Here is a 24669-nt window from a genome sequence, read left to right on the forward strand (position 1 = left end):
CTAGAATGTGCAGTTATTGAAATGACAGGTTGATTGTGTAATGAAACCTGTCATAGAGTTCATTGTACTATGTGACAGTGCTTGTAGGTGATTTTGAGCAGATTCAGTGCTAACATTTACTTGATTTGTACTGCTAGAGTTTGTAGTGGTCATTTTAACATTTTCTTGCTTAGTACCGCTTGAGTTTGTAGGGGTGATTTGAACATTTACATTTGCATGAGATAGCATTGCTGAAGAGTCTTGAGCAGACAATGCTACATTTGAACATACATTGGAAAGAATGTTGCTCATTTGTTGTTTATGTTGAGTGCTGGACCTTGTGTATGGTTTCAATGATAGTTCATTGGAGTGGTCAGACAAAGACATAATGTGCCTAGCTGGAAGGTTGGCATCTGTCATTGCATTCAAAGCTGTGGCACGAAGAGAGTGAGCAGTATATCTTGCAGATATATGGGCATTTTTGCATATGTCAGGCATAAAACAGCTAAATTGTCTCTTTCCAACACATCTTGTTGTGTACCATATTTGACACAATTTGGGATTTTCAAAAGCATTTTTATCAGTGTGACAAAATAATGATTCAGCTTTTGGATTAATGCGTGTGAGGTAGTATTTTACTGACCTGACTGGGCAGTTTTGACCACCAGTTGCATACATTCTCTTGTCAGAATTTTCCTCCTTAGCATTTAAGTCTCCCTGATGATTTTTTTGTATAGTTTGATGGGACAGAATGACATATTCAGCCCCTGTTTCATCACACCTGATTTCAAGACTGTTGGGTGTTAATTGACTGTGAAATTCTAATCCACGAGTAACATAGTGGATGGACAGATATAACCAAATCCTGTATCTGAGTGTGATAGGGTTATCTTGCATCAGGTACTTATTGATTGCATACATGTCTGATGGAGGAATAATGGGTTTGTGTTGAGTTGATCTTGATAAACCATTCTTTGTGTTAAACTTTAATTTTCCATTTAACATGTCATTTGCTTTTCTAAACTCAGGGTCTGTAACAATATTGATTTGACGACCACATTCAACCTGCATGTAGCGATTAATAGCAGCACGGACATTTTTTAATGTGTTTTTATGGTATTCCTCAGCTTGGGTTTCAGGGAGCATCCTCTTTCTTGTTTCGGTGACCTTGGGGGCTGCTTCGGCATAAAATATGGCTAACATTTGGGCCAAATGTGAAGACTCAGCTGACTTCAGATCAATCTCAATATTCTTCTCTTTGCACCATTCTGAAATTCATGTTTTTCAGCTTGGTAGTATCTAATTTTTTAACATTTAAAATATTTAGATCTTTGGGAAGAATCATTCATGTATATCTTCTCTTCATTTTTTTTATTATTATTTACTATTATATAAAAGATTGGTTACATTTTTAGGCTGTCACAAGTATTACTGTAAAGATAAAGTACACCTTATTCACTGCAGAGAAAGTTAAGTCTCATTTTTATAAAAAAAAATGGCATGAATGATTTATAATTATTTTTTGTTGTTTCTTTTTGCATAAAAATTAACAAAATAATGCCTTTTCATAACATAATTTAAGAAAATAATAAATAAGAGCAAATTAAGTATCAAGCAACGTTACTTTAAGCTTACATTGATGAACAGTCCAATATACTACTAATTATTATTATTATTATTATTATTATCGTTGTTGTTGTTGTTGTTGTTGTTAATTTATTATGATTATTAAATGAATGAATAAATCTATCTGCGAAAGTGTTGTAGCCCCATTGAGTATTTTTCTTCGTAGACTTTGAGTACCGCTGTTCAGATATGTTTAAGAGATCTTCCTCTTTAAGTGATTTGAAGCGTTTTGGTTTGTGGTCATCCTTGTTATCAAATGGGAACGTGACTGGTGTTGGTTCATTCAAACTAAATGGTAACTCAATTTGGGATTCTTCCACTTCAAAAGGCTCGTCAATATGGATGGGTCAAAATTTTCAATATCTTCCTGCATATAATCTATCTGATAAGGCAAAGTTAGCGAAAAATCTCCAAATTCTGACATATCAGTTTCAGCGTTGGATAGCTATAAATACCGTATACTGGTGACCTTGACCTAGCGCACTTTCAAACATTTTTATCCATATTTTTAACAAATTTCCCCAAAGAAAGAATGATTTTATTCATAAAAGATGAGAAATATCGGTTGCTTTAGTCTTTAAGATTTAATTCTTTTTGTTTAAATTGTAAGAATGTTCTTTTCCTTTATTGCTTACTTCGTGTCTGCCTTCACTAGCAGTGTTTATATTATGCTGTACACGTGACTCTATAGAAGTGGGTATTCTTAGAAAAGTAGTTCTCCTTACAGTTCATACAGAAATGAACGCAATTCATTTTGATCACGTGGTAAGAATCTGACCAATGGAAATGTTACTTTCCTGTACCAGCTACTGGCATTGCAATTATATCCATATAGACTCCATATGGGCCAAATCCCGAAAATGACAATTGAATCATATTGTGTAAGTTTCTTTGTTTGCACCATGACCTCTCATTTCTCAACAAAAAGAGTATGTTCATGTACACTTTTTGTGGTTAGGTGGCATGTGGTTTTCAACTTTGCTCAGGTAGTCATTATCTTTATATCTATCCGATTCTGGATGTAGGTAGTGTTTTTAACTTGCATACTTTCCTAATAGTGTTTTTAACTTGCGTACTTGAGTTCAAAACTCTTTTTCTTCTCCTTTTTCTGTCTTGGTCACTGGGAGTATTGAAGGTGGTGTTGGACATCGCAACAGATTCTTAAAACCTTTCATAGTTGGAAGAGCTGTTTCCTCTAAAGCTTTCTGGTGAAATAATTGCAGTCTTTGCAATAGTTGACCGTACCATTGCGATTTTTCTTTTTCGGACAAATCGTTGCGTTCCATCAACGCTTGCAATTACTGTTGTAACTGGGACATCTCGGTCAAATGAGGATACGGAGGTAAATGTAGGGTCCGTTGTATTTATCAACGATGGTATTCCATCAATCGTATGTAAGTCACTAAAGCCAGTGTTCGTCCTTCCATTCGATTCCAAAGGGCACGACTGAGATCTTTTGACTTCAGAGGTCTCTTATTTTCTTGGTCCTTTTATCTTGGACCAATCGGTAAAACATCTCCCAGGGGTCCTCACAGCATGCCTCCCGCTATTCCGTTGACAAGAGGTCTTAAAATAAATTATCCGCGTTGCACCATATCTTTTTCTTTTGACGGATGGATATTTTCTTATGGCGAAGAACGTGTCTTTGTTAGGCTATTCATTCTTCCAGGTGTTTAGACAAAGGTATCGTTTCTTTCAAGACATTCATATAACATTCGCTTACGGTATAGATTCCATCTTTGGAGGCTGTTTGAATAACTTGTTTTTGCATGGATGAAGGAGGTTTTGACAGGACACACATCATATCCCAATGTTTTGCTAAACGAAGAGGCAGTCCTTTCCTGTTCTTTCATTTTTAAGTCTGACAGTGGTGTGCACTTCTTTCAAGGGACATCATTTTGGCTCGGAAGCAAAAAATACTCTGAAGTCCATCGCTTGACTTGGGTCCTTTTATCATATATGTCTGAGAAGGTTTGAAAATAATCCACCCTTCTGGTTCCTCCTCTTTTTTCTTGGACGACTGCGTCTTTTCGGGGCAGACGTAGATGTTTTAGACTGTCCTTTTAGTGGCGACGGTGTGCGCTCGTTTTAGAAGAAATGTTTGGGCCTTGAGAAGCACAACACGCTGATTCCAATCCTTTTCAACAGGTCTATTTTATACTGGATTGCGTCGCCATTGATTGTGTTTACGTCGTATCAACTTGATGACAGTTATCACACGTCGTGGAGGGGTTCGCAACGGAATATATCGGGACGGTTATTGCTTGGCTAAATCCTGTAAAATCTGTAACATGCCAAATCTACCTTGGACTTTGAATTTGGGGTCAGGTACTATGTGAGAAGCTGCTACTGCAGCTAAAGAGGAGGAGTGTGTCACTGCTGGAGAAGAAGTTCCCGGAAACGCGGGTTTCCATTGTTTCATCAAATGAGGAAGAACGGTTTTTAAATAGGGTTTGGAAAGCATCAACAGCAATGTAGAAGCGGAATTTTCTGTGGGCTTTCGTATTTCTTTTTCTGTTCGAGTTCCTTTTCTGTGGCTGTGACCTGGTCCTGACACCATTGCTCTTTTTCTTTGGGGTCCGTTTGGCTTTGTTTGGGAGTGGCTGTTTTCTTAAGGAGGTTTATGGTGGCATCATGATCCCATTTTAGAGAACAGCTCCCTCCAGGTTTCAAAATGATTTGCTTTTTTACGTGATTGACCGCCATATGTGGTATGTGCGAAAGTTAAACTTTTGGAAGGTCTTCTAAAGACCTATATCAAACAAACAAAAGATAAGTCCATGAGATGTCCTTTTAGAAATAATTTTCTTTTTACTTTGGGTAGTTTGTTGCGTAAATTAGAAAGCATCTGTACAAAGCACATACTCACGTTAATAAAAGTTTGATTTTGATAGGTTACAGCATTTGTATGGGAAAATATTAACGAGTTTTATTAATGGAAATGCTGCACGTGCTTGGGAGCGCAGTATATCCTTCCAACAAAACGAGTTGATATTTTCCCGTACAAATGCAATAACATTTTTATTACATGCTAATTTTTCTATTCTAAATAAGGATTATTTATATATAAAAAAATGAACTTCAAGAAACAAAGTAAATGAATGTATACCGTATTCCAAACTAAATACACACCCGCACGTCCATCATTACACAACTTTATAGCCGAAATTAGAGTACAATTTCGAAATGTGTAATCAAGATTGAGAACCCATGACATGGCTCATGTAATTCGGACATGCAGTCCACGAAACATCTGCTTTAGTTCATTCAGAAACAAATTAAGTCAACCAAACGTAAAGCGCCTACTTCGTGAGTGTACATGATTTGTTTACAAATAAAAAATGTTGGCGTCTGCGTCTATTGTTTGTTTACAATAGAATGTAGTTTCTTTATGAGTGCAATATCAAGTGAGCGCGAGTTCAATATTGAACAATTCCGACAAGTTAAAGTGAACGGAGATAAACAATGAGCATATAATAAATATAGGTTACTGCATTTGTAAGGAAGATATGAACGAGTTTTTCGGATGGAAATACTGCATGACCGTGTGCGCTTTTCCGGTGGTCGTACTGATCGGGCATTGAATGCTGCAATATGCAGTGGTATCTCTTGGATAGCTGACACAAAGGTTGACGATTTAATAGGGATTTGAATTAGGTTATCTAAATTAACGGTCCAGTTTTTAAATTATTGAACCGGAATGGGCATATTGGAGATAACTGTAATTCTTCTTCCTGTTCTACGCCGGCCAGCTTTGAAACAATGTTTCTTTTTTCGCTTCTGTTTACATTTGGGTAATGATTAATGTAGTCACAGTTCGTTTAGTCTAGAGAACAATGTAGTGTGGAGAGCCCGGGAGTGGTCATTTAAAGCAATTAATGAGGGTCCAGCATAGCATAAACGGGTTGACTGGTTAGTATCACGTGATGGCGGCTTGTTCAACAACAAAAGGAATTTGTAGTAGTGGTGCAATACAGCTGAGAAAAAGTCTAATTGTTCTAGTTTCCAAAACAAGGAGATAAAGAAACACATACGAACTGAAAATCCAATACACGATAAACACAATTACGTAGACGAAGACAGGCACCAAGCACATATACCATGAAAAGGGCATAAGAAACGGAACAGCTGCATCAAGCCGTTTAAGCGATAGCGGCCATCTCCTGTTATGGCTTTGCCTAGCAATACAAAAATACTCTAAGGTGGTAAAGACGTCACCGTTCCGATAGTCATTGGTCCTGATACTAAGTCTGTTAACAAAAGTTCACAATGTTGAGGAATATTAACAAAGTCGTACTCTTCTCACTGAATTTGTTGTCAATAAAGGACCTCTGCATATAATACGTTTTCCTACCCCCATCCCCTTGCCTGCTTTTGTCCGCATGTGTATGACCCCCACCGGCTGCGGAATACCCATCTAGCATTATACACTGCTCTATGGTCTGGCAGTGTAATCACTCATGTTCCCAAAATACAACGCTTACTGATTTCATCACATGTAGCTCAAATCAAAGAAAAACACTGAGAGTTCTTTCTTTATAATTGTCTTTATTCTGCAAATAGAACTTAAATTGTCGTCTCACAGAAAGCTAAGTTTGATTGACTGTTAATGTCTTCCTCCACTTCAACAAACACAGACTGTAGTCAATCAAAATAGATTCTAGCACACAGTAGTTGCAACAGACTATGATCACTGCTTTCAGTTGAGGAAGTTGATGATGCAGTTGACAGAATAGTGCTAACAGATTAAGGCTCCAAGAAGATTAATCACTGAATCTTCGGTTGAAAGAAGTTTCTCTTTCACTAACCTTTATGGTCCACGTAAAATATGTTCAAAAACGTGTTGAAAAAGACTAAAATATAATGGTCGTTGAAATGATTCCATAATTCCATACGGCAGCAAAAAAACACCTTAAGTCTAATATTTTCCAGTATTAAGAAATATGACAGATCATGTTCTTCAAAATCAGATGAAATCTTTTCAAAGCCCATTGACATTGAAGGTGATAAGATAAGAGATCTAAATAGTTGCCTGCATAACTCGTGCATAACTTGTTGTAATTTCCAGATGTAACATTTGACCCTAGATCAGATTGCATAGATTTAGGAAATCTGGAAAGTGTTTAAAAAAAGAAACTATATGAAAACATTTACTATCGATTTATTATTAAAATTCCTTAAAGGAATTGCATCTGGAATTTTGTCGATGCACTCTTTATGGTCAACAAATGATACTTCCCTGACTTGGTCTTATGCAAAGAACCGATACATTCTACATTTATTCAATTAAATATATCGTTAAATGCAGGAATATGTCGTAGCTGAAATGTATGCATTCTCTGATTGGGTTTTTGTACCATTTGACAAGCGCGACAAGATTTGTAGCATACAGAAACATCCTTTTCAATTTTGTTCGGGAAAAACGTTCACAATGAATCCCAAATGACAAGCTAATTGAGTTGCAAGACTAAGAGTTATAAATATGTGTGTGACCTAAAAACACCAATTTGAAACCTCACCGCTAATCGAGAGCGATTATCTGAGGTGGTCTTCATTTTCTGTCAAGAAAACAATTCGTTTTATAAAATAACAATCTGATACTTGTGTGGCTTCAATATTTGCTTTTGGTGCTCTGAAACAAACTTGAGGTATCAGAATCTTATCCCTATTAGATAATGAATGATTGTCTTCCGTCGCTCTAATTAGAACTGAGGGAATAAGTAGAATCACTGAGATTAATAACCCTTAATTGATGAATACCACGAGCAAGAGTTGTCGTATCTAAAGACTTACCGATAAATGTTTGAGCTAAAATAATTATTGATCTTGATCGCTTTTCGCCTAGCTCTTGTAACTGAACAAGTAGGATATATATAAGGAATTTCAATTTCAGTTTGTTCAACATTTTTATCCAAACAATATTTCTCAGTCACGGTCTTATGATAATAATAATAATAATGAGGACTTTGTATAGCGCATAATCTTTAGAAGCTCTAAGCACTTTACAACATTAGACAACACCTATAACATATAGAACATGTATAATGATACGATTACAGAAACAAACACCATGAAATTAGAAAGCATAAAAAACATGCTGAAAGTATTTACGGTAGGAAACTTTATAAGGTTTTACATTTTGTTCTTGTAGTGGAAATAAGCGAGTTTTAAGAGCAATCCTGAATGAGACCACTGTGTCTTTGTGTCCAAGTTCAGTGGGCAATTCATTCAACGTTGCTGGGCCCTGGTATGCAAGAGAACGTTGTCCATATGGCTTTGTTTTCATAGTGGGAACAATGAATATACGATTGTTTAGAAAAGGAGCGTAAGTATCTTGCTGGTGAGTACACATGGGTGAGGTCGGATAGGTATGTTGGACTGGAGTCTGTCAGTGAAATGTAGCACAGAGAACCAATTTTGTGTTTGATTCTGGATCAAATGGATAGCCAGTGTAGGGTACAGATCAGCGAGAAGGTGTAATCTGATCGTGTTACTCTAAGTTTGATCCGAGCAGCTGTGTTTTGAACTTTTTGAAGTTTCTGGAGTAGATATTGAGATAAACCAGACATAATTTAGTTACAATAATCCAGTCTTGAAATTACTAATGAACACACAAGTGTTTTAGTGACATCAACTGAAAGATATTTGCGAATGGAGCTGATGCGTCTCAGCTCAAGATATGCAGCCTTGCATATGTTCATGAATAAAGGTACAATGTGAGAGTACCGTCCAGAGTAACACCAATGTTTCTTACTAAATGTGTGCATTTGACGTTGTTGTTGCTGATATTTATTGTTTGAGGTCAATGATGTGAATGAGAAAGTCATTTTGTTTATGGTCTCAGTTTTATCATCTTGTTTTCTGTTACCCATGATTGCACATCAGAATAGCACTTCTCAGCACCTTGGATGGTAGCATCAACTTCAGTCGGGTGGCTAGATTTGTATATTTGGGTGTCATCAGCGTACAATTGGTGAGACACTGGATGATGATCAATGACACTTGAGAGCGGCTGAGGGTATAGTATGAAGAGAAATAGGTCCAAGAACAGACCCATGTGGAATACCGAACTATAGATTAACTGGGCTGGAGTGTATTCCATTTGCAGACACAATTTGTGTCCTGTTGACAAAGTAGGAATTGAAACACAGCGAGCCTGTATCATGAATGCCAAATACGTGCTGGGGACGGTGAAGTAATATATCATGGTCTATTGTGTCAAATGCTGCAGACAAATCAAGGAGGGTGACTGTACTATTTCCGCTATTCAAAGCAGAGAGAATGTTATTAACTACTTTCAGAAGTGTAGTTTCAGTACTGTGACAAGGGCGATATGTATATTGTATATTGCTAAAAGAATGTTTGAATTCAGATAAGATACAAGCTGGGATAGAACAACCTTTTCTAAGAGATTTGATATGAATAGGAGATTAGAAACTGGGTGGTAGTTCTTTAAATCGTTATGGTCTAGTGTTGGTTTCTTCGGAAGAGGCTTTACAATGGCAGTTTTGAAACATAATGGGAATTGCCCGGATGAGAGAGAGGTTTTAATAACATCAGTTAATGAAGGCAATACTGTATCTAAGCTCCCAAGAAGCAGTGATGTTGGAATTGGGTCAAGTTCACATGACTTTGGTGCACTCTTCATTATGATTTTACGTACGAAATCCATAGAGACTAGTTCAAATGCCGCTAATAGTTGCCGCTCAAATTCTGTATCCCAACTGTATAGTAACGACGAGTCAATTGAAATTGTGATGTCAAACATATTTCTAATGGTTTGTACTTTGTCACGGAAGAAATTTGCAAACATGTCCGGAAGGTCGACTGGAGAGAAGGTAGTTGGAAGTGGTGTATATTGGTTCCTTGACTTTAGCGTGTTACTAATCTGGAAGATCTCTTTCCTGCTGAAACTTTACATGATCTTAGTACTGTAGTGGGCTGATTTCGCTGCATGGACTATATGTGTGACATTCTTCTTAGGGGCTTCATAGATTTGCTTGTAAATAGTGAGTCTGGTGGAAAGCCAAAGCCTCTCAGCTTTACGGCTGTCTCTTTTAGCAGTGCGAAGCTGGTCCCTAACACTGCTATACCACGGAGAACACTTTTTAATTGATACGCTGCACTTGGTAGCTTGGGAATGTTTGTCGAGCAATGAACGCAGGCTGTTATCGAGTTTTTCTGCTGTAGGAGGTAAGCAAGTTGTTAGGTTTGCTTGTATGTCATTCATTAGTTTAGTTCTATTTATCATACGGAGGTTTCTCTTAGTAACATATACAGGTAGAGGGGTTAGGGACTGATACGTTAAGATGGCATATAATGCATAGGTGATCTGATGCACGTTCGTGGGATGCCAGGGAGGACCGTATACTGTTATCATCAGGTCTATGAAGAATCCAGTCTAAAATGTGACCATGTTTATGGGTGGTTCGGTTAACTGACTGTTTGAGGTTGAAAACATTAATGAAATCAATGAGTTTTGATGTGTTTGGGTTTCCGGGACAGTCAGAGTGAAAGTTGAAATTTCCAAGAATAATCAGGTTGCCACGTATCGAATTTCCATACTCCAGGAGATTCGGAAACTGCTTCAAAAAGAGAGATTCAGTCAGCTTGTCTTTTTGTACTAGGAGGAGGGTGGTATATGCAGAAAAAATGGACTGAGCTTTGCTCCAGTGTGAGTGTGGTTTGGACCAGTTCAAACAATGTGTGGTCGAAATTGAATGTTTTGGTGTGGTTAAGACCTTTGATCATGGAATTCTTTGTGATGACAGAATTCCACCTCCGCGAGAGTGGAGGGGGAACGACTTGATGGAGTAACCAGTGGGTGTTAGATCCGCGCACTTGGGCTCATCGCCTGATGTTTTAAGCAATGTTTCCGTCAGCAAAAAGACGTCGATATTCTGGTTGTTGATAAAATTAACTATTTCTGTGCGTTTTTCGGTGGTCCTACTGATTGGGCATTAAATAATGCAATACGCAGAGGTATCTCTTCGATAGCTGCCACAAAGGTTGAAGATTAAATAGGGATTTGAATTAGGTTATCTAAATTAACATAATAGGGAATCATTTCAAGGACCATTATAGTTTAGTCTTTTTCAACACGTTTTAGAATATATTTTACGTGAACCATAAATGTTATTGAAAGAGAATCTTTTGTCAACCGAAGATTCAGAGATTAATCTTCTTGGCTATGTCTCTGATTTTAGATGTAAGTTGTCAAAGGCGTGTGAAGCAGGATGCAGTAATATTCTTTCTACAATCATTAATGACATGATGGTATGACAGAAATACAAGAGAAAGGAGTTTTCACCCTGGTGAAAAAATTATGATGCTCCTGCATATACCTCAAACTTATCTTCTGCCTAAGTATGTTTGTCCTTATACAGCTGAGAGAAAAGTTGTGACTCATATTATATTATTAATACTCCTGGAAGGTGACAACAGCAACAAATTTGCAATATCAATCTGTTAAAGGAGTATGTTGATAGACATACTCCTGATAATCAGTGAATCATTTTAGCTGTGCCTGTCGCATAGATGGATATTTAAAAGAATTCATGCAGATGGATTGTAGTGAATTTGGTTTAATCAATCTGCAGAATTCAGAAATATTGAATAATCCGGACCAGAAACTTTCCTACTTATAGCCATAGGAAAAGAGGGAACTAAAACAATTATGTGAACATCAGCACTTGTTTACAGATGCTCCAAAATGAACAAATAAAATGTACCACGATGCTGAAATTGCAGATTTTCAACACTTATGAAAAAACATCCTTGCTTGATACATCCTCTCCAATGTTTGCTGGAAAATGTTTTATTTGGGCCCATTAAAAGTAATTAGAGTGATCAGTGTATTCTTGTGTTGAGACCAGATAATACTTTCCGTATGTGTACTGATTATAGCAAAGTGAACAATGTAAAAAAAAAAGACAGGATCATTTCCAATAGCAGGAATGGGTGAGTGAATTAGAAAAATTTGAAATGCAACATATGAACTGAAGTTCGACATTTTGAAATGATTTTGGGAAATTCCACTCCCAGAATGAGCAAACGAAATTACAGCATTGCAACTCGAGCTGGATTTTATCAAAATAAATTGATGCCATTCGATATGAACGTTCTCCCTAAACCTTCCACCCTTTATTGACATGTTAACGTCTGGAATAGATAGCAGTGGTGAGTGCATCGATGATGTCATTATATTCAAAATTTAGAAAAATCACATGGAAACAATGCAGTGATTCTTTGGTCGACTGAGTGAGGCACATTTTACATTAATTTAAGTACAAGTTGGTATTGCCGTGCTTATTATACATGTTGTTGAACATGATCAAGTCACAGCTATTGAAATCAATATTAAGACTATCTCTAAATCCCCAGTGCTTAGTAGTCGAAGGCAAATGATGCGATATTTGGATGCGGCTGGATTTTTTCAAAGACTTTACTCAACTATTTCCATAATTGTTGAGCCCTGACCAATTTGATGAGTAAGAAAACTAACTTTTATTAGTCTGAAAAATATCAGAATATTTCAGAAAACATTAAAGGCTACACTTAAGAGTGTGGCAGTTCTTTTAGCTCCAAATTTCAAACAATCATTTAAAATGTATCTTGATGCAAGTGATGTAGGGGTTTGTGGAATATTAACTCAAGAAGAAAAGCATGGCATGGACCATCCAGTGTGCCTTTTCAATAAACATTCAACCACTAGAGAAATTATTCCACTATCCAGGAATACTTAGGTTGAATTTTGGCTATGCAGCAAACTGAACCGTACATTGATCAAACCCTTTCTCTGAATGCTTCATTCAGTGATAACAATCCATTACATTAGTTAGCATATTAAGAAACAAAAATGAGGGGTTACCAAGATGAAGTTTGATGTTGCAAGAATAGTCTTGAATGTGCTGATATATCAATGATCTTGATGTGTCACAATGACATAATCCTGAATCGCTTTAAACGAATTCATAATCATTTCAAAGTAGTGATTTAATCCAAAATATCTATGAGCACTTTGTGATTCAAATTAATAATATTTAAATAAATGATTTCTCTCAAATTATATTTTAATTCAACTATGATTTTATATAGTTAACTTAAAGTAGAAATTAATAGTTTCTCTTTAACACAGCTAAAGGATTAAAAAAATTAAGGCACAATAAGATAATATGGGTCAAAAGCTCATTTCTTGAAGATTCAAAGTTGTAAACAAGGTCAGGTCTTTTACTTTAAGTATAGTAAACGATTGACACATCAAGTACACCTATTTTCAAGAGTAAGACTTTGTCCTAAAGAGAAATCAAGTACACATAGAGTTTATAAATGACTATTATCCGAAAGTACAATCTACAATCATTGACAACAAATAGCTATGTAATGATGGTTTAGACATCATCTTATAATTATCAATCATGGACAAATATAACCATGTAATGGTATATGTATAAATGACCCTTACAATGCACAATCATGGACAAAAGTTCCACACAAAATTTAGTGATAAAATGGATAAATATATCAACAGATTAATTGCTAATTCATTTATTATTTCTTTAAACTCAAAACATCGTTTTACAAAATATCCAACCCCTAAAGTTTGCATAATAGTCAATGATTTACTAATTAGTATGTTACATGCTTCATTCAAATCTTTCTTGTTCAATAAAAAAACAGGTGCAACCAAGCCAAACATGATACAAAAATTACAAACATTAGTCCAGAAAGAACATGGTTAGCTATTTATTGTTCAATAGCAACAACGGTTGCTAAGACAAACAAGATCAATGGTAAAGCTGACTTTTTGTTATGGAAGAATTTGTAATGAGCAGAGCATGTAATGGGGTTATGGGGAAATTTCTTAATTAAATTTGTATGGGTCGAATCTGTACTGGCCCAACTTTGTTATTGGTCAACCCCATTCTAGGCTCAAATCTCCAGTTACCCTTTAAAAGAGAATTGCCCTTGGACAATATTTGATAAATTATTTGAACACTGGAGCAAATTGTCAATGGTTAACATCAGCGCATGAAGGACATCATTGTTTCATGCGAAATATTTTCAGTGGTAATTAAACACAGGTCAACCAAATTCTTTAGGCTTTGTGCATACAATTTCTCTCAAGCTATTTGAGGACATGATATTTTTATAACCCACATCAAAAGGTCAAAATATTTTAGCGATCGTACTTAATAACACATATGCCAAAATGTATATAAACGAGTTTTTCTGATGGAAATACTGCACGACCTTGTACGCTTTTTACATGTATTTGTTTTTTTTCATGGGTCATCGGGAAGTAGCGGGAAGGTTCGAAAAAATACGTTGTCTTGCGCAAACATGGTCGATGTCCCATTTGGCCGCACAAGAAATTTAACATCATTTTTTCGCAAATGATTGCCTTAATACGTTTTAGTCCACGTGGTCTAAGTTGATCGATTCCTGCTCCCAGTGTTTCTTTTTGAATTTATTTTGGTCCTCGGGTGTGTGGCACCAGGAAGGAAAACTTCTGGCTTCTTCCTTCAGTTTCAAAAAGGCATCCACGTAGTCTTCCAAAATACTTTCTGAGTTAGGTCATCCTTGTGGTATTTTTCTGTCTTGGAAAAGTGGTAAATTTCGTACATTTCGAACAGTTGCTACTCCAAGTCCAGAGATGTAAAGAATTTCAAGCTGACCCACATTATCGTCAAGGCGCGTTCTTCCTGTGTGTGCAGATGCTGTCTGTCTTGGTTACACTTTCGGCACAAGTATGTCACAAAGGAAACATCAGTTTTCCTTGGCAATGGTAAGGTCAAATGGCATGGTTCAAGTCTGTCTGAGGGAGGTCTTTGCACTTGATCAATCCTTCGTATTGTGGAATGCTGTAATGGTTGATGTGTTCGGTCAGCAAATGCGGATGTCCTGCGGAAATGTGACAATATTTGCACACGTAAAGATCCATTGAAACACATGTCCAAGTATATGATTTTTTTCTCCTTTCTCCTCGTCGGCGTGGTACAGCCAACATGTGGAATTCGTCCGTCCCGCAGATTCAGTGGGTCCACCAGCTTGTAAGTTTTCACGATGCGTTTAAAGTCGGGATCGGTTTTCAAACGGTGATCGTACTCGCGTTCCCACATTTCCACCACATGGTATCCTTGTTTTTCTAACTTCAAGCGCCATTGACATGTGGCCTGTTACAAGTCTTCCATGGTACGTTGTAAAAACTGATTTTTGTTGTCGCGTTGAGGGTTGCAGATGGGACATCCGTGAATAAGCATCCGTTAAACTCGTACACCTTCTCTCTTCTTCACACAACTTTTACCCCAGTCTTATAAACGTATCATATGCCACGATTATTTCCCCTGAAATTATTTCCTTTGTTAGATGATGCAAATGTCGTTAGAATATACAGTTTTGTCAATTATTATAAGTTAGATGATAATTTAATCAAAATATAGTACTATCTTTCATAATTTCATTAAAGTTTATGGAAATATGTTACAATAATTAGTACCTTTTAATTATTATATACACCTTTTCAAACCACCATACAATGTCCAATTTATTTTCTTACATATCGGGGAATGCCCATGACAATAGAAAGTCATCGCTGTACGCGATTGACCGCCATATGTGGTATGTGAGAAAGTTAAACTTTTGGAAGGTCTTCTAAAGACCTATATCAAACAAACAAAAGATAAGTCCATGAGCTGTCCTTTTATACATATTTTTCTTTTAATTTGGGTAGTTTGTTGGGTGAATTAGAAAGGGTTTGTACAAAACACATAATCATGTTAATATATGTTTGATTTTGATAGGTTACAGCATTTGTATGGGAAAATATGAACGAGTTTTATTGATGGAAATAATGCACGTGCTTGGGAGTGCAGTATATCCTTCCAACAAAACGAATTGATATTTTCCCGTACAAATGCAATAACCTTTTTATTACAAGCTCATTTTCTAATTCTAAATAAGGATTGACTATATAAACAAAAATGGACTTCAAGAAACAAAGTAAATGAATGTGTACCGTATTCCAAACTAAATACACACCCGCACGTTCATCATTACACAACTTTATAGTCGAAATTAGAGTACAATTTCGAAATGTGTAATCAAGATTGAGAACCCATGACATGGCTCATGTAATTCGGACATGCAGTCCACGAAACATCTGCTTTAGTTCATTCAGAAACAAATTCAGTCAACCAAAACGTAAAGCGCCTACTACGTGAGTGTACATGATTTGTTTACAAATAAAAAATGTTGGCGTCTGCGTCCATTATTTGCTCACAATAGAATGTAGTTTCTTTATGTGTGCAATATCAAGTGAGCGCGAGGTCAATATCGTAAAATATTGAACGATTCCGACAAGTTAAGTGAACGGGGATAAACAATGAGCATATAAGAAATATAGGTTACTGCATTTGTAAGGAAGATATGAACGAGTTTTTCGGATGGAAATACTGCACGACCGTGTGCGCTTTTCCGGTGGTCCTACTGATCGGGCATTGAATACTGAAATATGCCGTGGTATCTCTTGGATAGCTGACACAAAGGTTGACGATTTAATAGGGATTTGAATTAGGTTATCTAAATTAACGGTCCAATTTTTAAATTGTTGAGCCGGAATGGGCATATTGGAGATAACTGTAATGCTTCTTCCTGTTCTACGCCGGCCAGCTTTGAAACAATGTTTCTTTTTCGCTTCTGTTTACATTTGGGTAATGATGAATGTAGTCCCAGTTCGGTTAGTCTAGAGAACAATGTAGTGTGGAGAGCCAAGGAGTGGTCATTTAAAGCAATTAATGAGGGTCCAGCATAGCATAAACGGGTTGACTGGTTAGTATCACGTGATAGCGGTTTGTTCAGCAAGAAAAGGAATTTGTAGCAGTGGTGCAATACAGCTGAGAAAAAGTCTAATTGTTCTAGTTTCCAAAACAAGGAGATGAAGAAACACATACGAACTGAAAATCCAATACATGATAAACACAATTACGTAGACAAAGACAGGTAACAAGCACATATATCATGAAAACTGCACAAAACGGAACAGCTGCATCAAGCCGATTAAGCGATAGCGGCCATCTCCTGTTTTGGCTTTGCCCAGTAATACACAGATACTCTAATGTGGTAATGACGTCAACGTTCCGATAGTCATTGGTCCTGATGCTAAGTTTGTTGACAAAAGTTCACAATGTTGAGAAACATTAACAAAATCGTACTCTTCTCACTGAATTTGTTGTCATCAGAGGACCTCTGCAGATAATACATGTTTTCCTACCCCCATCCCCTTGCCTGCTTTTGTCCGCATGTGTATGACCCCCACCGGCTGTGGAATACCCATCTAGCATTATACACTGCTCTATGGTCTGGCAGTGTAATAACTCATGTTCTCAACATACAACAATCACTGATTTCATCACATGTAGCTCAAAACAAAACAAAAACACAGAGTTCTTTCTTTAAAATTGTCTTTATTCTGCAAATAGAACTTAAGTTGTCATCTCACAGAAAGCTAAATTCGATTGACTGTTAATGTCTTCCTCCCCTTCAACAAACACAGACTGTAGTCAATCAAAATAGATGCGAGCACACAGTAGTTGCGATAGATTATCATCACTGCTTTCAGTTGAGGAAGTTGATGATGCAGTTGACAGAATAGTGCTTACAGATTAAGGCTCCAAGAAGATTAATCACTGAATCTTCGGTTCTCTTTCACTAACCTTTATGGTCCACGTAAAATATGTTCAAAAACGTGTTGAAAAAGACTAAAATATAATGGTCGTTGAAATGATTCCCTAATTCCATACGGCAGCAAATAAACACCTTAAGCCAGTATTAAGAAATATGACAGATCATGTTCTTCAAAATCAGATGAAATCTTTTCAAACCCATTGACATTTAAAAAAAACACGGTGCCGGGCAAAAAGGAGTCAGAGAAAGAATTAGAAAATGTTTGTGATGTCTATGATCATTATTTCTTATTTATTATCTATTTAACCCAGCGCAAAGGAACAGTTTAAAACATGTAACCAGTTTAGAATCTGTGATTGTTCATTGTAGATTTGATTGGCCGCTACCAAATCCATGTTCAGCATTTTGTACTAAATATGAAGACATTATAAAAATGGTATTTCATAATTTAAAACAATTTGAATATGATATAAATATGGAAATATATGTTAATTTGGCTTGTTATAAATGCCTTCTTTATTCTAATATACGATTTCTCCTTTTCTTCCTTCTCCTTCCATCCTGACGTCTTCCTGTGCCGCTTCTTATACCATTATCTTCTCAGCTTCCCCTTAAGAGTTTAGTGCCGTCTCTACGTGCGCCCTTGGGGAGAGAGACATTTGGCGATTTTAAATATTTTCTTTCATTTTTCTCAAGATAATTATATTTTTCTCCAAATAATAGCAAGGATATACTATTTTATTTTGGTATACCCGTTTACATAAGTTTTCGTTGCTACCGGCTGTAAATATTATCGTGTTGTTTCTTTGACTATGGGCATTGTCGCGCCCAATAAGCTTCGTCCCCATAACGTATCGGTCCTACTAAACACAACAAAGATGCGTATAGACATATATAACGATTGTGAATTACGTTAAATATTAAATCTTGCATTTTCTCAAACATTTTCTTCTTATTATTTGTACAATATTGTAACATTCTAAACATATTTGATAATATATAGTGTTGATACACAATTTATATCAATAAATATAACAGAACTAGAAAATGTTTGTTTTGTCTATGATCATTGCTTTTTATTATCTATTTAACTCAGTGCAATGATAGAAACGTTTTTAAACTTACAATAAACATTTTACATACGATTGTCTTATTATTCGAATTCGAACTTTCCCTCCAAATTTGATTGGTTATTTAATTTGACATAATTATGTTGAAAACTAATCCTTCAGTTTGGTTAATTTATTTGTCAATATAATTTACAATATAAATACACTTGTATAAAATGACTTTTATGCCTGTCAGGCTTTATGAGGCTTTGTTAGGCTTTGTATGACTTTTTCTGGCTTTGTGTGGTTAGGAAATATTGAAAAAATTGCATTTTCTTTAGATAAGTTCAATGAACAATGTATACAGTAATAAACAGTTTACGTATGATTTTGTCATACTTTGTTATTACTTTGTCATTATTCAACTTCGAATTTGTACTCTTGTCTTCCAATTTTCGGTCATATAATTTTGCATAAATATGTTGAAAACTAGTCTTTCGGCTTTGTTAATTTATTCATCAATTAAAAATATAAATGCGCATTTTTTATTTAACTACACATGGCTTTGTGTGGCTTTGTCAGGCTTTGTCTGGCTTTGTCGGGCTTAGCAGTATTTAGTAGGACCTAACATTTTCTCACCAAATTCACATTTTAATGATTTTTATCCAGTATGTTTCTCATGTGCACCTTTAAATCACTTTTCTTCGTAAACATTTTTCCCAGATACTTCACATTTGAATGATTTTTCTCCGGTATTCATTCTCATGCGCTGTTTTAAATTAGCACGTCGGGTGAACATTTTACGGCGGATTTTACATTCAAATGGTTTATCTGCAGTTTATATTCTCTCGTGGCTCTTCAACTCATCTTCCCGTTTACATACTTTAGCACAAAAATCACATGTGAATGGTTTGTCTCTACTTTGTATCATATATTGCATTCCCTGCCTGGACGTCATCCAATGCCACTTCAAAGCATTGCTCTCCTTGAACATTTTACCACCAACATCACATTAGATTGGTTCATTTCACGCATGTATTATATTGTGCCTCTTCAAATGATTCTGCTCGTAAATATTTCATCCGTCTAATTCACATTTCAATGGCTTATCTCACAGGCACTTGATTATGTGGCTACTAATGTGTACATTCACCATATAACACAAGATAACTAACTCTCGCCAGTCACCAGTCACAATCTGACCCCTCGATGACTCCGATCTAATTTTCTGATACTATATACGCATTCAGTCACTCATAACGTACATCACTGTAAAGAAGACACTCCACATTTCATATATTACCATCTAAGCAACCTTATTGTTTCTTAATTTTTTGTTTTTTTTTGAGGGTTCTCTCTCCTTTTGATCTTCACAGACCACTTAGGGAAGCCCTCCTGCCCTACATGTTATGATTGGTATTCTGTATGTTTAGCTATCGTGTTATTGCTTTTTTGAAGTGTAATTTTTTTTAAAAAATTTTTTTCAATTTTTTTTTAATTCCACATTTTCTTTCAATGAATTCATCATAGCTGAACATAGGTTTTTCTTCTGTCTCTTGTTGTCTTTTTCTCCTTTCTTGTCTTTTCACTTTTGACTTTTTTCTAAGTGCTTTCCTTACATCTAGGCTTGTTTCCATTGTTTGTAGCAATTCTGAATCTTCATTTGAATTTTGCTGATTCTTAAGGGCCAATTTTGCAAAATGTGTATCTGTTGCTTCGTGTATTCCACACAGGAGACCATTCCAAAGATCTACTTCCGGTCTACTTCGGAGTGAATGTGACTATTGGGCATTACGTCTACAAACAATGAATATAAAAATAAATAAGAACCATCCATATTAAAATTAAAACTTAATTACTATTTGCTTTCACGCTCATTTGGAAAATAAAATTATACACATTATCTCAACTAATCTGCTAATTTACTATATCGTACGCGTATCGTAGCGGTTATGACCCTTAGACATTTGCATAAAATAAGAAACATTCCAAATGCGATATTTCAAGACAGGAGGGAAATTCGATTTTTTTTCTTTTCTTGAGACAGGTGTGAAAGTCTATTTCGCACCAATAAAGCAGAAGAAAAATAGTGTAAACCTGTCGAATATATGCAGAAATTACAATGACTACGTGGCATGTTCTGGCTAGACATTTATATTTAGATTCATGCTCAGGTACTTTATTCGGGAGGAAACTAATGATGACTTACCACTTAATTTACTTATCATTATCCCACCCACCCCCCAATCAAATGCCAGTATACAAATTATATTAATTTTGTGTTTAAAAAGCAGGGGTGGGGATAAGGTCCTTAAAGTTTTTACGAAATTTCAAGTTTTCTAACAGATTCAAAAATATTTGTTGCTCTGATATATAAACAATTATATCTTCAGATGCTTTCTTTTGGACTGGGCCTTTTTTACAAGGTATAATTATCATGATTGAAATAAAATCACACATTTGATATCACTATTTATATGCATATGAATATGACTTTAATATATTTTCAAGCCAAATCACCCGTATTTAAATGCTGCACAAGTATACATGCTTAGACTTGTATTATTCTTGAATAAATACATTGTTTCCTTAATTTGGCAAAATATACAGGAGTAGACAAATAATCATTGGTATGCATATTTCCAGGGATACTGTGTCATTATATTTTCATGGCATAATAACCTTTATATTTTTTAAATGATTAATTACTTCACCAAATCACAACGTAGACAAAGACAACCTACCTGATATATTTTCATCACATAAAGAGAGAGAGAGGATGTGAGTTTATGAAATCATGTAAAATAATTAGAATTAATCACCACTCCTCCAGAAAGAAAACCTAAATTGATAGTTTTGAGTAAAACATATAATTTTAAACTAAAAACTATAAGAAAACACACACACACACACACACACACACATATATATATATATCTGTCTGTGTGTGTGTGTGTGTGTGTGTGTACTTAGATAACCAGTCCTTCAGTTATGTCATAGTATATTCCATTAAATACACATATCTTTCATTTTAAAACATTATCTCCTCCTTCTGAGTAACAAACCACACTTTTTAAAGGATTTTTCCATGTTGTTCTTTCTTTTACTATTTCCTTTCCATTTTCCTTTTCCCACTATAGTTCTTTTTCTAGTATATGGTTGACTTTTGCTACACCTGGATGTGTCTTGATTTACTACTTGCTGTCGAAGAACTGGCAACAGGATTATTCTGTACTAAAAATAAGGCATTGACATATTATTCAAAGTAGGTATTACATTATATAGTTTATATGGTAGACCACTCTTCTGTACATTTTCTGTTTCAATGTCATAGGCTTTATATAGCAAATTCTGATCCGATTTCAAGAAGCTAGTAAATAGTACAGCCTTCAGATCATAAATCTGTGATTTCAGTTTTAAGTGAGATTACAGTGTTTTTCTGATATATTTCATGTCCAAAGCTAATGCATCACTACTGTGTTTGTGCTTTGATCTCATGACCACCCTCTTTCTCAAACTGTCTGATTTCAATTTTCCAAGACAGAAATGGTATCTTTACTGAATTGGCTGTCAGCTATTCTACAGTAACGGTCTATCAAATCTTCATATATATCTCTGATACATGAATCAATCATGGTGTCGTCCACTTGTGTGACACTTATACTGGGATCAAACTCTATGTACAGCAATTTTAAATTTTCAAAAATTGTCTCATCCTTAAGTAATACAGTCTTACATTACTGCAAACTCCCTGCATCATGCCAGTGTAATGTATCTACATGTTGATACTGCCTCCTTTAACCATTAACTTGCAAGAAAAATTAAAATACAGAGTCCTTGATGTTAATAAGACCATGGTTGATATTCTGTCTTCTCTATGTCTCGTGCATGGTCTGTTTATACTTGCTATTGTTTTCCAAATCAACAGCTGAAGTTGTAAGGTGGTCAAACATTTTTACTTGTAAGAAACATTAACTGACCAAGTTATTTTTGTCCTTTCTATACAAGCCGTTCTTTCCTTTCTTCACATTACGGTATCTACTCTTTGCAATACATCTACCTGCAATATACCTTAATTTTCCTTGTCCTGGCTCTGATACAAGTATGGAAGGTGTACGTGCAACTTGTGTGGTACTGAAAATGTCAGCAGTATTTATGTCCAAAACAATTTCACAAATTCTGTCAAAAATCTTTCCAAATGCCAAAAAAGTACCATCGTTAGGCACGAAATTCAAGAAAGTTTCAAGAATTGTGATGCATTCCTGAGGCACTGAAAACTGGTAGACTTCAGAATAATATTCAGTCCATGTCTTTAAATCTGGTTTTCTGACCTCTATAATACCACATACTTTATTAAGATATTTTGAATTATTTGGTACAATATCTCAAAAGATGTATTTAACTCTTCCAGTGGCTTTTTGAAGATTCCTGTTAGTGTTACTTTTAATCTCATTTGTTCTGGTGTTATTGCATTATCTGGGATAAGTTGTTTCATTTTTGTATGGTCAACATGATGCTCTAAAATGTCAGAGTCAACTGTAGTAAACCTACATTCTTGGTCACTACATGAAGCAGGCATGTCTTCCCCAATGGACAAAATTTCATCAACTTCTAAAATTTCTCCATCAGAAGAGTCAGAGTTATCAGAATCAGAACTTGGTTCATAATCAAAGTCAACACTGAGATTCTCTAATAAAGAAACAGAATGTCTACAGCATTCTAAACCTGAATCAATCTGTACAAACTTGTATTGTAGAATTCATACATGCAAGATCTATGTGGAATCCTTAGTCCCTTTTTATTTCTGGTTCTCCCCATTTCCACACCCAACTGACCTGGTGCAATAATATTTGATGCATCAACTTCAACTCTGTGTAAAGTCAGTCCTTGTGCCTTGTGAATGGTAATGCTGAAAGAAAGAATGAGTGGAATTTGATGCCTTGTGCCTACAATCTTTTTATCAATGGTACTGTAAACAGTAAAATGTTCTTTTCCCAATTGAACTAAATTATTTTCAAAATCAAATGTCACAGAGTCTTCTTTCATTGCCACAACCTTTCCCTGTAGACCATTTACTAGTGCTGAGCTTAATTGTTTGACCAGCATAACTGGACAGCCAGTTTGCAAGTGTAACACTTTTTGAACACATCTTATTGCACCGATTATTGTCACCCTCGTCTATTGAATGATAACACTTCGATACACCATCCATTTCCATCAGTTTGCATGCACTGTATATTTCAAAATAAAATGTTCCGTCCACAAAGTCTGATTTGGTCATTTCCAGGGGGAAAAGTCTCTGCAGCCTCAAGATCAAGTTTTTGGTATCCTCAGGGATTTCTTCTTTTGAAACATCATTGACAGCCTTTATGAAATCTAATTCATCTTGTCTTATGACCTCATCAAGGACATTTTTATGCCTAAATAACATTGCAAAAATGGTGGATTTGAAACAGTATTCACCTGAATCAGATGTCAATGAGTCAGGCACAGGTGGAAGCTGAAAAAAGTCCCTACTTGCAATACTTTGTATACCTCCAAAATATAAATCTGAATGTTTAATAATTCTACATACATATTCAATTTCTTCAAAAAGTTTCAGTGAAAGCATAGAAATTTCATCAATTATCAAACAGTCTGCTTCTAAATATTTTATTTATATGAATCAAAATGTTCATCAGTGAAAAGTTTTGTACATAGTTCACCACTGTCATATCTACCATCACCAATCCCAGACCAGGAATGCACTGTTCATCATTTCACGTTCAGTGATGCAATGCCTGTTCTGCCAGTTACCATGACATTTTTACCTGCTGCTGACAATTTCTTTTGTATTTCCTTAACCACAAAACTTTTGCCGGTCCCACTTTGGCCTAATAAAATGATATTGTGGCCCTCTACAGCCTTTTTAACAGCAAATAACTGTGCTTTATTCATTTTACATTTAAAACACACATACAGTGCTTAAACAAGTGAAGTTTACCAAAATAAAATAATTTTCATTTACAAAGAGTAAATTGTTACATAACAAAATCCAATCACCGACCTCACATGGTTGGTAAAGTGCCGTTATCTCTACAGGTCATAACATGTATACATTTTGAATACAATTTTGTGTATGGATATGCAAATTAGTGACATATAATTACATAAAAATTAACAAAGTTAATCCTTTTATTTCACTGACAGTGTAAATCCTATACGAGATTCAATTTTGTGTTTGGGTATGCAAATTAGAGACAGATAACTACACAAGAACTAACTAAGTTAATCCTAGAATTTCCTTGACAGTGTAAATCCTATACGAGATTCAATTTTGTGTTTGGGTATG

The 24669-nt window shown here is 35.6% G+C and overlaps 1 protein-coding gene across 1 annotated transcript; it reads right to left on the reverse strand.

The window, feature by feature from the left end:
• Nucleotides 1-24275, reverse strand: LOC149771367 (uncharacterized). The gene is made up of 5 exons (XM_089948549.1): nt 24149-24275; nt 23394-23888; nt 22780-23027; nt 1748-1934; nt 1-1247 (listed from the first exon to the last, which is right to left on the reverse strand). The coding sequence occupies exons 1-5, from the start codon at nt 24273-24275 to the stop codon at nt 1-3; spliced, it is 2304 nt and encodes a 767-aa protein (XP_089804675.1).
• Nucleotides 24276-24669: the final 394 nt, after the last annotated feature.

Source organism: Sinohyriopsis cumingii, unplaced genomic scaffold (assembly GCF_028554795.1).
Source record: "Sinohyriopsis cumingii isolate HCF-2022 unplaced genomic scaffold, ASM2855479v2 utg001923l, whole genome shotgun sequence".
Lineage (NCBI taxonomy): Eukaryota > Metazoa > Mollusca > Bivalvia > Unionida > Unionidae > Sinohyriopsis > Sinohyriopsis cumingii.

Bases quoted from the DNA above. Each gene is read 5' to 3' on its own strand.
- LOC149771367 (XM_089948549.1), bottom strand. From the start codon at position 24,275: ATGAATAAAGCACAGTTATTTGCTGTTAAAAAGGCTGTAGAGGGCCAC. The intron at 1,935-22,779 runs GTAACACTAACA...CATATTGACGAG, and splicing joins CAGAACAAATGAGATTAAAA to CCTTTTGAAGTGGAAGAATC. The intron at 1,248-1,747 runs GCTACAACACTT...CATGAATTTCAG, and splicing joins GAAGAAAAATACTCAATGGG to AATGGTGCAAAGAGAAGAAT.